Source organism: Gobio gobio (assembly GCF_949357685.1).
Source record: "Gobio gobio genome assembly, chromosome: 10".
Taxonomy (NCBI): domain Eukaryota; kingdom Metazoa; phylum Chordata; class Actinopteri; order Cypriniformes; family Gobionidae; genus Gobio; species Gobio gobio.
Window position 1 is genome coordinate 16,672,250 of NC_137116.1, and position 15,000 is coordinate 16,687,249.

General features: G+C 38.6%; 2 protein-coding genes across 4 annotated transcripts in view; one reads left to right on the top strand and one right to left on the bottom strand.

The window, feature by feature from the left end:
* The window catches only part of mfsd14bb (major facilitator superfamily domain containing 14Bb), a 669,309-nt gene that overhangs the window by 31,655 nt on the left and 622,654 nt on the right, over window positions 1-15,000 (bottom strand). The window lies entirely within an intron of this gene.
* spinb (spindlin b) overlaps window positions 1-15,000 on the top strand; it is a 19,247-nt gene that overhangs the window by 1,644 nt on the left and 2,603 nt on the right. For 2 of the 3 annotated variants that reach the window (XM_079827551.1, XM_079827550.1), the window contains exons 2-3: window positions 1,140-1,327; window positions 12,713-13,185. In XM_079827551.1, the coding sequence (XP_079683677.1) occupies window positions 1,263-1,327; window positions 12,713-13,185 (538 nt within the window). In that variant the 5' untranslated portion in view covers window positions 1,140-1,262. Of the gene's footprint in view, window positions 1-1,068; window positions 1,328-12,712; window positions 13,186-15,000 lie in introns of all 3 variants that reach the window. The other variant, XM_079827552.1, reaches the window with a different exon arrangement.

Consider the following 15,000-nt stretch of genomic DNA (forward strand, 5'->3'; position numbering starts at 1 on the left):
TTTCTTAGTATTTTAATCTTATTAATGTATTATTTATTATATTTTTTACGTGTTTCTCTAATCTTCCCTGATTTAATGGATCTAATCTAACATCAAATGTATAAAGACACAATTTATTCTGTGAAAAAAACATAAATATGTATGAAAATATTTAGTTTCTATTACGTTATATTATTCCCCGGCTCGCTGTAGTACTGTTAGATTATTTATTTATTTTAAAACAATTTAACTAATTAAATAATTTTTTATTATTATTTGTTTTCAAATATTTATTTATTTAAATCAAGTACATTTTTATTTAAATACATTTTTAATTTTATTCAAATTAATTTATTATTTAAATTATTTTGTTTTTATTTAAATACATTTTATCATTTTAATTGATTGATTTATTAATGAATTATTATTAGTATTATGTTTTAGTTATTTTAATAATATATATGTATTTTTTAATTTAAATCAAGTACATTTTTATTTAAATAAAATTTTCATTTTATTCAAATTAATGTATTATTATTTAAATGATATTTATATATTATTTATTTAAAAAGTATATTGTTTTTTCTTTGAATACATTTTCTTGTTATTTTAATTTATTTAATTATTTATTAATTAATTATTATTGCATTTTAGTTATTTTAATAATAATCTGTTAAAATGTATTTATAACATAAATATGTATGAAAATATTTAGTTTCTATTACGTTATATTATTCCCCGGCTCGCTGTAGTTCTGTTAGATTATTTATTTATTTTAATACAATTTAACTAATTAAATCATTTTTTATTATTATTTGTTTTCAAATATTTATTTATTTAAATCAAGTACATTTTATTGAAATAAATTTTTTTTTTAATTAAATTAATTTATTATTATTATTATTTAATGTATTTTTTTAATATATATTTTTGTTATTATTATTATTTTTTAAATATATAAATCAAATTAATATTATTTATTATTATTGAATTGATTGTTTAACATATTTTTCTCTAAACTTTTCTAGTTGGTCTTAATGCGGACATGAACTATCAATAAACAGCTGTATTTTTATTAATTATCGTTAGCAAAGATTAATAAATGCTGTAACATATGCATTGCATAACATTAACAGTAAAGTGTGTCTGATGTCTTCCAGCAGGACGACCGTTGGCGAGTGATTCGATTGGAGCAGATGATCAGCGAGTGATTTGATTGGAGCAGATGATCAGCGAGTGATTTGATTGGAGCAGATGATCAGCGAGTGATTTGATTGGAGCAGATGGAGTGTCCGTACAGAAGAGACTCTGCGGGTCAGTGTGTAGTGAAGAAGAAGAGCGCGCACAGGTCAGTGTTGCTCAGGAAGTGTGTTGTGTTTGACAGAAGTGAATTTAGCCCGGTGACGTGGGAATGCGCGCGTAGTAACAGCTACGCGCAACAGCTACGTAGTAACAGTAACAGCCTGGCTCTCCAGTAACAGCTGCATATATTATATATATATATATATATATATATATATTGGTCTCGCTGTTCTTGTCCATGCTGCAGGACGGCCCGGTTAGCATCCTCCATGTCCCTCAGTGCTTCTCCCAGTCACCGACGGACATGAATCACTTTTGCGCGATACTGTCTGCAACAATAACAAGTGGAGGAGATGCAAGCAGCGCTGCTTTTGCTGATTATGTACACACATTACCAACACTGCTTATTTAAACGTGCACTTTCACCTGGTTTGACCATTTTAATGCAAAATGGGATGATGGGCAATCCAAAATCTGAATGTGTTATAATAGCTCAATTCCAAAACAAAAGATTTTCTATAAAAGGATAATGAGGTTTCAGTCATGACAGATGTGTGAAAAGTTAATTGAATGAAAACAATAGACTGAATTAAGCGGTTGAAAGATTAGGTACTAGACTGCAAGTATTTATTTATCACAATAACATCTCTTAACATTCACAAAAAAAAAAAAATCACATGACTAGTATTACAATATGCTTCATTAAATGCATAATTTTAGAAACTTCTTCCTCACATTTGAAATGAAGCAGGACCACACGTATGGCTTCACTTAAGTTGTGGTTATAAGTTATTATACTACATTCACATAGTTATACATTTAAAAATATAATATTTGGGTTTTCTAGATATGTTTATGTGCATATTCAGAAAGACTTGCGAGCAGCAGCCCTTTTATTTGCTTCCTACACTACAATTAGAAAGTGGTTATATAGTTAGAATGCGGAAATTAAAGACACAGTGACATTTTACACATTTGACTTTATTTTAGACAGATTAGTTCTTACAAAATTAAAATAAGTGTGCAAAGACAAATAAATTACTAGAACAATAAAATGAAAATATAAAATGTGAAAACAACAATATAAAAAAAGTGTATTTTTCAGTAACCTGTCCAAGAGCTGTGCCAACACGTACAATATATAAAGTACAAATGTGGTAGAGCAAATGCTTCATTCAAGCGGCTGGTCATTGTGGCTACTTCTTGAACAACTGGACAAACTGTCCAAGAACAGACAGAAACCCGGTCTGAAAGTCCCTCTGCTTTCTTCCGCTTCTGACTGGTGGAATGCCAACTCTTGCCTCCTCATCTCTCCTCGGCCTGGCTCTCCAGTAACAGCTGCATATATTATATATATATATATATATATATATATTGGTCTCGCTGTTCTTGTCCATGCTGCAGGACGGCCCGGTTAGCATCCTCCATGTCCCTCAGTGCATCAAGAAAAGTCAGTCCCTTTTCCTTTTCTCTAAGTAGAAAAATTGCACTGAAACACATGGAAATTAATACACAAGGCAACCATGAAACAATAGAAACCATCAATTAATTATTTAAAGGTCCTGTTCTTTGTGATCCCATTTTTCAAACTTTAGTTAGTGTGTAATGTTGCTGTTAGAGCATTTATAATACCTGTAAAATTATAAAGCTCAAAGTTCAATGCCAAGCGAGATATTTTATTTAACAGAAGTTCCCTTTCAAAGCCTACAGCGAACGGCTGGTTGGGACTACATCCTGGTATTTCCTGCTTTAATTACGTCAGTAGAGCAGTTTGTCGACTAACCTCCGCCCACAAGAACACGCGAAAAAGGGGGCGTGGTCTTGTTGCTCCCGCGTGGAGAATAGGAAGTGTTGCGTTCGGTTGCGTTCGTATAGTGTGTTTGTCGCCATGTCGTCGAGACGCTGTTATTTTCATCCCGGAGTCAAGTCACCTTTGTTTGGCTTTCCCAGGGACGCTGTACTTAGAGATCATTGAGCGCATGCATCCCCGTTATGGTGAGAGGCGTGACCTTTCCGGTAACGTGCGCTCTGCGTGCCCTAAGCTGCTGTCGAATCACAACACGGGAACCGCTGGCCCAATCAGAACTCGTTACGTGTTTCTGAAGGAGGGACTTCATAGAACAGGGAAATCTGTCAAGCCGTTTTGAGGACAGTGAAAACAGCGGAATACAGATCAGTACATTGTGTGAAAAATACTGTGTTTTTTAACACGCGAAACATGAACACATGTTATATTGCACACTGTAAACACAATCAAAGCTTCAAAAAAACACGAAAAACGGGACCTTTAAAGTGTTTTCACTACAAATAATGAACAATTGTTTGCCCAGCTTGAACAATGCCCAGTGTGCCATTTTTATCATGGGCAATTTAAGTTTACAATTAAAAACAACAAAACTACTCAAAACCATTAAGGATTACACATCAGTTTTTAAATATATACACATTTTTTGTCAGCTTTATACCTCTGCGTGTGTGTGTGTTTCGGCAGGAGACACGGGGTTAACGTACTGGTGACCGCGGGGGAAAACACGCTGGTCTCCGTTGCCTGCGATTCTTCATCAGGGCCACTCGTTACGTCTGGAAAAGCACGTTGAAAAAAGTTACTGCAACGTGTTTAAACATTGCAACGAGTTTAATAGATGATACCAAGATGAGATATTTACCTTCAACCCACTCGGATTCCGGGATGGTTTCCAACAACGCACTAGCCGAGTCTTTCGTTACCGCTGCGCCAGAAAAGGACGGTCTGTCCCAGCAATACGCCGGTCGGAACCGCTCCGGTTGTTATGATCCTTTAATTTCTTGTAATCTTGTCTTAATTTCTTCAACTTCTCTCTGCACTGTTTTCCAGTGTGACTGGAACCGAGTCGATATCTTCAGGTATACCTTTTCATTGCGGTTCACAGTTTCCAGTTCCCGCTGGATGTCCTCCTCCGCTTATATGCTCAATAAAGCCTGAGCCTCGTCGTCGGTCCATCGGTCGAATTTTTTGTTGAACTCCATAGTTGCAAAGAAAATATTTACTGAACGCAAAACCCACGAAACCCACCTCGCAAAAGACTTGTAAATATGGCGGTGGAAAAAAAAATGCTGCGAGAGCTCAACCAATCAGCATGTTCAGCGCCCAAGTCCCACCCCCGAAAGTTCGCGAACTTTTCAAAAGTACCACCTCGCAAGCAGGGCCGTTTGGAGGGGGAAATATTTACCCGGAACTTCATTTATACCCTGGTTCCTGCGGTCGAAACACACCCGAGTTCCCCCCCAAAGTTCCTGCGGTGGAAACGCGGCTAAGGCTATCGCAACTCGGCGGATAAATCTATAAAAATAATTTGACCAATCATATTTCATACCAGTGTTCATTTTGACAGCAAATTGTGATTTAGTTTTAGTCAGTCTTTTGACTATAACATTTTAGGAATCTGAATTGTTTTAGTTTTAGTCTTGTTTTAATTTACTATAATAAGATTTTAGTAGAATTAGTAGAACTAAACTTCAGTTCTTGTGGTCTGGCGTCTGAGAGGCAGCTTTCTGTGTGCACTTTCATGTCCTCGCACTTTTTCAGACTTATCCACGTCTGCTCTTATGAATTTTAAAGGGTTAGTTCACCCAAAAATGTAAATTCTGTCATTAATTCCTCACCCTCATGTGGTTGGACACCGTCAGATCTCCGTTCATCTTCAGACACAAATGAAGATATTTTAGTGTAAATCTGATGCTGAGAAAGTCTTCAGATAGGCCTCCATTGGCATTCAGTACATTTACACTCACAAGACCCATAAAAGGCACTAAAAACGCCGTTACAAAGTCCATCTCACCACAGTGACTCTACAATAATTTTACGAAGCGACGACAATAGTTTTTGTGCGCAAAAAAAAATCAAAATAACGACTTTATTCAACATCTTCTTGTCTTCCGTGTGTGTCTCCACGACGCATGCGCGAGAATATGAGCAGATCCGGCGTTCGGGAATCCATTAAATGCTCACTTTAGCCCCATTTTGAGAACTACGCCGAGACCTAAAGCACGATCAGTGTAGAATTCAACAGCTGAGATACGCGCGTCTTCCTCTGCTTGTAGACAAATCTCTTCTGGGTCATGTGTCCGAACGCCGGATCTGCTCATATTCTCGCGCATGCGGCGTCGGGTCAGGGGAGGTTTCACACCGGCCATTTTGATTCGGACCAAACTGAAAAGTCCGAAAATCTGGACCACACAAGGCAGGTCAGGGCTCCCACGCTTCTTGAAAGTTCTTGAATGTCAGACACATGGATTCAAGGCCTGGAAAGTACTTGAAAACAAACATAGGCCCTTGAAAGTGCTTGAATTACTTAATTTACTTAACTTAATTTTGTTAGAGTAGCGTGTGCTATTACAAACATTAGCCTTCATGCGCAGCCAAAGCCAGAACAAAACAGCATTACTGGAGGAAGGAATATTTCTGCTGTTTCATAAGCGCCATCTACTGTCCTATTCCGGTGGTAATTGTTTCTCTTGGGGTCGTAAGGTGTTTTCATCATTTACAGAGGCTAGTCTGAGATTTTATTGCCGTCTGAATCCAGAATGTCAGTGTTTTTCTCTCACCACTCGTGTAAAAATCCCCGGCTGAATGACCTCCTGTTTTAGACAAACACCAATGACGTGTCATAAAATAAAAAGAAGAAAAGCATGTAAACATCTGAAATCTTTTCATTTAATTGGAAAATTCATGTATACAATATTATTTCTATATTTTGATGTTTTAATTAAGTAATGATTTATAAAAAAGAAAACTAAAACTAGTGTGAAATAAATGTTAAAAGCAGGAATAAGAGCGATCTCTCGTTAGAACTCGCTTGCTCTTGTACATCAGCCTCTTTCCTCTTTGGATTTTGTAAAATTGGAAATTTTTCCTCATTGGAAATTGTATTGTAGTTGTCAGTTTATGCCTTAGCGTTACTGCATTAATGATAGACACAGGTACAGTAGGTGTTTGATATATTGGCAATAACACACCCACCTTTATCATATTTATTGTGCTTTATTTAAAATAAAAGCTGCTTTAATTTAACTGTCTCCCCCTTTTTGAGCATTTACGTGAAAATGCACTACCCAAACTTAAATGGTTATAATTCATGAACCCTTTGGACTAAAGACTTATGGTTGGTCTCTTTTAAAAGAAGACAATTGGCAGATTATTGCTGAAGTGGAAAAAATTATAGAATTAAATTATATAAAAGTTATTGAAATTTAAGTTTATTGTTATAAAAAATTTAATAAAATACATATTATTTATTTTATTAAAACATATATAAATTAATATAGGTTTAAGCCTAAAAAAAGACAGAAAGTCAAAGCCACAATTCTAACCAAGTTGTGTTAAAAATTTTAGGTCAAAAACTCTTTTCTGTAAGACTTTTAGCTGCATAACCTCCAAAAATCCACTAGGGGTTAGACACACCATATTTGTGATTCCTAAAGGTCCTAGTTACTTGATCTGGCAGATATTCTCTATATATAATATTATTTTCTGAATATTTTTGGCTAAATACTAGAATCAATGTTTATGTTATGAACTTTTAGCATCAAATCAAAGTTTGAATGATTAAAAGTGTGGTTGTTGACTTTTTGTTACAAAGCTGAAAACTCCTGTAATGATACAGATGTTTTGATGCACACTCTTGTCACTCTTGTCATATATTAATCCATTACTCTTCCAAAATATATATTTTCTGCAAAATCGTCAACAAATATGTATTCTTGAGTCTTAGACCTTTCCAATGATTTTTAGTTTGTCATGACTAGATTAGGATTTAATAGTAATATAGTGAAGTAAATTTAGAATGGGCAAGTGACAGTTAAGGGGTTAAAAAGTCCTTGAAAGTCCTTGAATCTGGTGTTCAAGAAAGAGTGGGAACCCTGGTAGGTGTGAAAAATAGGTTTTTCAGCAGGATTCTTTATTGAGAAAAAAACGTGCTGTCTTTCCGCTGAGGTTCCAAGTCTGACTAAAGCCAGTTGAACATTGTATTTTATCTACATTTCAGGGGGAGGGATTATACAGCAGGGGAGGAGACATAGGAAAATAGAGACACACCCCAAACATTCCTGTCTCATCAGCCGTAATTCAATCAGCATAACAGTGCCATTCAAATGCATAGATGCTAATCCAATCACTCATGCAGTATTGCTCTAAACTTGTCATGGTAAATAGTCAGGAAGTGCATAAAGACAAAAGACTTAATGTCTCAAACACTTACACAGCCTGACGTAATCTCCTTAGAATTTCCTCAAGTTTACTTCAAAATGTAAAACACAAATATAGACAATGTTTTCAGTTATATTCTATTACATTGGAACCTAGATATAACAATGTATAAATTTGTATGTAACAATAGACACAGGTACAGTAGGTATTTGATATATTGGCAATAACACACCCACCTTTATTGTATTTATTGTGCTTGATTTAAAATAAAAGGTGCTTTAAAAAGTCCTTGAATCTGGTGTTCATGAAAGAGTGGGAACCCTGGTAGGTGTGAAAACGCCCTTAGTTCCTGTCCACCTCTGGTGTTTGATTTAGGGAGCGACCCATATGGATTTTTTTTTAGTGCCGATACTGATTTTTTTTCCTCAGCCTTAAGGCCTGTTCCCACCGGGACGATTTTCGCACGCGTTTATCGCCGACGTTTAACGCCTCAGGACTAAACAATGGGCGCCAATGTGAGTGTTCACACCGACGCGCAAAACGCCAGGCGTAAAAGCGTCATTTTTAAAAAAAAATGCCTCGGGTTCGTTTTTTTATTTTGACGCGGCGCGTAAAAAACTGTCCGACCAATGAGATCGGCGCTTTTGTTCACGTGCCTGGAGCTGGGTGTGAACACTCAAGACGCGCCGAAAAACGGCACGAAAAACGCTGGCGATAAGCGCGCGCGATATTCGTCCCGGTGTGTACAGGCCTTTAGCCGATGCCGATACGGGCTGCAGATTCTCTTGAGCCGATATTTGGAGCCGATACTGCTTTTGCTCCCTCAATTTACATCATAAAAATGACACAATGATCATGATTATAAAAAATTAAAATGTACAATTTAAAAAAGGAACATTTATTGAACTAAAAAAAACTATATTTAACAAATAGTAAAAACAGGTGAGGTAGAACAAGAAAAAAAAGAGTTCAGTGGTGAAAATAAATTCTTAAAATAAATATTTAAGCATAAATAAAATAATTACACTATTGCACACAGTATCAACAAGCAAGCAGCATAATAAAGTGCACACTGACTGTACTACACTTCATTTAACAACTATTTACAACCTAGTCATTTAATGGTTACACTCTAAAAAATGCTGGGTTAAAAATAACCCAAGTTGGGTTGAATATGGACTAACCCAGCAATTGAGTTGTTTTGACCCAGTGGTTGGGTTAAATGTTTGCTTAAAACAACCCAATCACTGGATTAAAACAACCCAATTGATGGGTTAGTCCATTTTCAACCCAACTTGGGTTATTTTTTAACCCAGCATTTTTTAGAGTCGATGTGCACTGAACTTAATCTCTTGTAGAGCAACACCAGCGGTAATTCAGGAAAAAATCTCCCAATGCTCCACGTGAAGCTTCAGTCTTTCCACCTTTTACCATCGCGTCAATTCTCAATTGATTTTGATTAATATGCGCGAGGGAGAGCGAGAGAGTTTGAAGACGGTGAGAGTCAGTGTTGGGGAAAGTTACTTTGAAAAGTAATGCATTACAATATTGCGTTACTCCCGTAAAAAGTAACTAATTGAGTTACTTAGTTACTTTTTAAGAAAAGTAATGCGTTACGTTACTTTTGCGTTACTTTTTCTCACCTGGGCTGGGCTTGTTTTTGTTTATAACAAAAAAGTTATATTTTTGTACAACGGTAAAGACCTCTTCATACCAAAATTTAAATAATAAGCCTGAGGTAAAAATGAGGTAAAAATGCAGATTCCCTCATGAACACTAGAGGGCGCAGCTCTGGATAATGGTAGAATAGGATGCAGGAGAAAAAAGTTTTACCAATAAAAAAAAAAAATGTAATTTTCATCATCAAAGGTCAGCAGCAAGACATTGGTCAATTAAATATAAAGGTAGATTATGCATAAAAATAGTTGTTGTATTTAGCATTTAATTATTGAAGGTTTGCATAGTACTCTGATTTTGCATTTGACTGATTTTATTCATTTTGAGGAGAACAGAATCTCCATCCATCCATCCATCATCTTACCATCCATACCTGAACTCCTCCACTTGAGGCAGGAACTCTCCACCCACCTGAAGCGGGCAAGCCACCCTTTTCCGACTGAGAACCATGGCCTCGGACTTGGAGGTGCTGATTCTCATCCCAGCCGCTTCACACTCGGCCGCAAACCGTCCCAGTGCTGAAGGTCCTGGTCTGAGGAGGCCAACACCACAACATCATCTGCAAAAAGCAGTGACAAAATCGTGTGGTTCCCAAACCGGACACTCTCCGGCCCTTGGCTGCGCCTAGAAATTCTGTCCATAAAAATTATGAACAGAACCGGTGACAAAGGGCAGCCCTGCCGGAGTCCAACATGCACCGGGAACAAGTCTGACTTACTGCCGGCAATGCAGACCAAGCTCCTGCTCTGGTCGTACAGGGACCGAACAGCCCTAAGCAGGGGCCATACTCCCAGAGCACCCTCCACAGGATGCCACGAGGGACACAGTCGAATGCCTTCTCCAAATCCACAAAACACATGTGGACTGGTTGGGCAAACTCCCATGAACCCTCCAGCACCCTGTAGAGGGTATAGAGCTGGTCCAGTGTTCCGGGACAAAAACCAGACTGTTCCTCCTGAATCCGAGGTTCAACTATCGGCCGAATTCTCCTCTCCAGTACCCTGGCATAGACTTTCCCGGGGAGGCTGAGAAGTGTGATCCCTATAGTTGGAACACACTCTCCGGTCCCCCTTCTTGAAAAGAGGGACCACCACCCCGGTCTGCCAATCCAGAGGTACTGTCCCCGATCGCCACGCGATGTTGCAGAGGCGTGTCAGCCAAGAACAGCCCCACAACATCCAGAGACTTGAGGTACTCAGGGCGGATCTCATCCAACCCCGGAGCCACTGAGGAGCTTTTTAACCACCTCGATGACTTCAGCCCGGGTGATGGACGAGTCCTCCTCTGAGCCCCCAGCCTCTGCTTCCTCAACGGAAGACATGTCGGTGGGATTGAGGAGATCCTTGAAGTATTCCTTCCACCGCCCGACGATATCCCCAGTTGAGGTCAACAGGTGCCCATCGCCACTGTAAACAGTGTTGGTAGGGCACTGCTTCCCCCTCCTGAGGCGTCGAACGGTTTGCCAGAATCTTTTCGAGGTCGACCGATAGTCTTTCTCCATGGCATCACCAAACTCCTCCCTGGCCCGATTTTTTTGCCTCCACGACTACCCGGGCTGCAGTCCGCTTGGCCTGCCGGTACCGGTCAGCTGCCTCCGCAGTCCCACAAGCCATCCAGGCCCGATAGGACTCCTTCTTCAGCTTGACGGCATCCCTTACTTCCGGTGTCCACCACCGGGTTCGGGGATTGCCGCCTCGACAGGCACCGGAGACCTTACGGCCACAGCTCCGAGCGGCCGCAGCGACAATGGAGGTGGAGAACATGGTCCACTCGGACTCAATATCTCCAGCCTCCCTCGGGATCCGGTTGAAGTTCTGCCGGAGGTGGGAGTTGAAGATCTCTCTGACAGGGGGCTCGGCCAAACGTTCCCAACAGACCCTCACAGTACGTTTGGGTCTACCGGGTCTATCCAGCTTCCTCCACCGCCATCGGATCCAACTCACCACCAGGTGAGAGCTCCGCCCCTCTCTTCACCCGAGTGTCCAAGACATATGGCCGAAGGTCTGATGACACGACCACAAAGTCGATCATCGACCTCCGACCTAGGGTGTCCTGGTGCCACGTGCACTGATGTACACCCTTATGCTTGAACATGGTGTTCGTTATGGACAAACCGTGGCTAGCACAGAAATCCAATAACAGAACACCGCTCGGGTTCAGATCAGGGGGGCCGTTCCTCCCAATCACGCCCCTCCAGGTGTCACTGTCACTGCCCACGTGGGCGTTGAAGTCCCCCAGTAGAACGACGGAGTCTCCAGTCGGAGCACTCTCCAGTACCCCTCCCAGAGACTCCAAGAGGGCCGGGTACTCCACACTGCCATTCGGCCTGTAGGCACAAACGACAGTGAGAGATCTATCCCCGACCCGAAGGCGCAGGGAAGCGAGCCTCTCGTTCACCGGGGTGAACTCCAACACATGGCGGATGAGCTGGGGGGCTATAAGCAAACCCACTCCAGCCCTCCGCCTCTCACCATGGGCAACTCCAGAGTGGTAGAGAGTCCAGCCTCTCTCGAGAAGTGTGGTTCCAGAGCCCAAGCTGTGCGTTGAGGTGAGCCCGACTATCTCTAGTCGGTACCTCTCGACCTCCCGCACAAGCTCAGGCTCCTTCCCCGCCAACGAGGTGACATTCCACGTCCCTAAAGCCAGATTCCGTGTCCAGAGATCGGGTCGTCGGGGGCCTCGCCCTCGACTGCTGCCCGATTCACAAAGCACCGGCCCCTTACGCTCCCTCCTGCAGGTGGTGAGCCCACAGGAGGGCGGCCCCACGTCACTCCTTCGGGCTGAGCCCGGCCGGACCCCATGGGGGGAGGCCCGGCCACCAGGCGCTCGCATACGAGCCCCAACCCCGGGCCTGGCTCCAGGGTGGGGCCCCGGCTGCGCCATGCCGGGCGACGTCACGGTCCTTGGTCTGATTGTGGTCATAAGGGTTTGTGAACTGTTCTTGGACTGGCCCGTCACCAAGGACCTGATTGCCTTGGGAGAACCTACCAGGGGCATATAGCCCCAGACAACATAGCTCCCAGGATCATTCGGGTACTCAAACCTCTCCACCACGATAAGGTGACAGTTCAAGGAGAGGTCAGAAACAGAATCTTTATTGTTTAAGTGAGATAAATAAATGCTCACATTTAGTCTAGAACTACAATAACCATCATGTTTACACACACACACACACACACACACACACACACGCCTCTGCACTTATTTTTCTCAACATGGGGGCAGGAGAGCTGTCAGTCAAATTAATGTGAAATAGTAACTTGCGTTACTTTTTTGAAAAAGTAACTCAGATATTTTGTTGTAAATTTGAAAAGTAATGTTACTTTACTAGTTACTTGGAAAAAGTAATATTATTACGTAACTCAAGTTACTTGTAATGCGTTACCCCAACACTGGTGAGAGCTGCCCTGTGGACGCCTGTCTGGAAATAATGCAGGGGAAAAAATATCGGCGAACGCACCAGCCTTATATCGGCCGATACACGTAAAAAGCGCAAATATCGGCCGATATATCGGTCTAACACTAGTTTGATTGAACCTGCTCAGGTCAAACGGTGTCTGTCGTCCACAGGGACACACACACACACTCCGCGGGTCAGCCGGAGAGCATTGTGGGCTGCAGGATCCAGCACCGCTGGAAGGAAGACGTGTGCGGCCCGCTGTCCTGGTGGATGGGGACGGTTCTGGTCCAGGTGCCGGTCAGCTCCTCGCTCTACCTCATCAAGTACGACGGGGTGGACTGCGTCTACGGCCTGGAGATCTTCAGTGACCCGCGGGTCCAGGATCTGGAGGTTCTGCCGGGCCCGATCGCCTCGATCCGGGTCAGTGACAGCCGGCTGGCGGACCGGCTGCTGGGGCGGCCCGTGGTGCATCTGTTCCAGACGGACGCCGGCTCCAGGGACGAGTGGAGGGGTCTGGTGCTGTCCAGAGCTCCCAGCATGCCCGGCTGGTTCTTCATCACCTATGAGAAAGACCCAATGCTCTACATGTACCAGCTGATGCAGGACTACAGAGACGGAGACCTGCGGATCCTTCCAGACTCAGGTGACACACCTCAACTCCAGCAATAGACTGACTTTCTGTGGCATATGTTTTATTTATGGCCAATGTTATATATATATATATTAGTGCTTATATTAATCACATCCAAGATAAAAGTTTGTGTTATATATATGCAAATATTCTAAAATATATACATATGTGTATGTATTTAAATATATATTACATTTTTATATATAATTTGTATGCCATAAAAAGATATTGTATTTTATTTATTTATATATATTTTTTTTATTGTATTAAAACAAATTTAAGTATAAAATATATTAATATATATATATTATTTATATATATATATATTTATGTATAAAATATATTAATATTTTATATATATATACACACATATATATATATATATATATATATATATATATATATATATATATATATATATATATATATTAGTGCTCAATATAAATATTTATATATATATATAGAGCCATTAAAATATTTATATTTAGCATTATATGTGTGTGTGTATGTATGTGTGTATATATATATATATATATATATATATATACATATATATATAAATATAATTTTTATTTTATTTTTTACGTATAAATATATTAATATATATATATATATATATATATATATATAGTGCTCAATGTAAATATTTTAATGCTATATACACACCGTAACTCTATCAATAGACTTGAAAAAAACGATATATGTAATTTTCTATGGTGTATATTTATATATATATAATTTATGGCCAATATTTTATATATATATATATATATACATCCAAAATAAAAGTTCATGTTTACATAATAGATGTGTACTGTGTATAATTATTATCTATATTTAAATACACACACATGCATGTATACATTTAATAATTTTTTTATAGTTATGTACAAAATATTTATATATAATATAAATTATATAAATATATATAAAGTATATATACACATGCAAATATTTCTTAAATATATACATGTGTGTGTATTTAAATATATATATTACATTTTTAAATATCATAATTTATTTATATATATATATATAATTTGTATTGTATTTTTATATATATATATATATATATATATTTTTTTTTACATATAAAATACATTTATTTATATTTGGTGCTCAATATAAATATTTTAATGGCTATATATATTTGTATTTATTTAACAAAAAATATTTATATATATATTTATGTATTAAATATATTTATATATATATTTATGTATTAAATATATTTTTATATATATATATAATATAATATAATATAATATAATATAATATAATAATTTTAATGGCATATACATATATACAGCATCTATGTATATCTTTCAGTTCTAAGTATTTAATTTAGATTTTTTTTATTTATTAATTTGTCATTAATTTAATTTGAATGAGATAAAATCCTGTACAAACTAAATAGACATTTAATTTTTGCGTCTTCTTTTTTTTTGTTGTAAAGTTTTTACGTGTCAAAACTGGACAAATTCGTGATTATTACAAAATAAAACATCATGTTTTGAGTGTCATCATCGCTCTAGTTATAGAAAATAAATCTATATAAACCTATAAATCAAATCATCTTCAATCAAAAGTCATAAAACATCTTTTTTTAAAGATTAAGATTAAAGAGTAAGACTCTTTTTTCTCTCTGCAATGATATTTCCCAAATACAACGAGGATAAAATAAGAGTTTTAAATGTTTAATAAATCATAAAGAGAAATGATGACCCTGTGGGTGATCTGTGATTGGTTATTAAAGGGTTAGTTCACCCAAAAATGTAAATTGTGTCATTAATTACTTACCCTCATGTGGTTGGACACCCGTCAGAC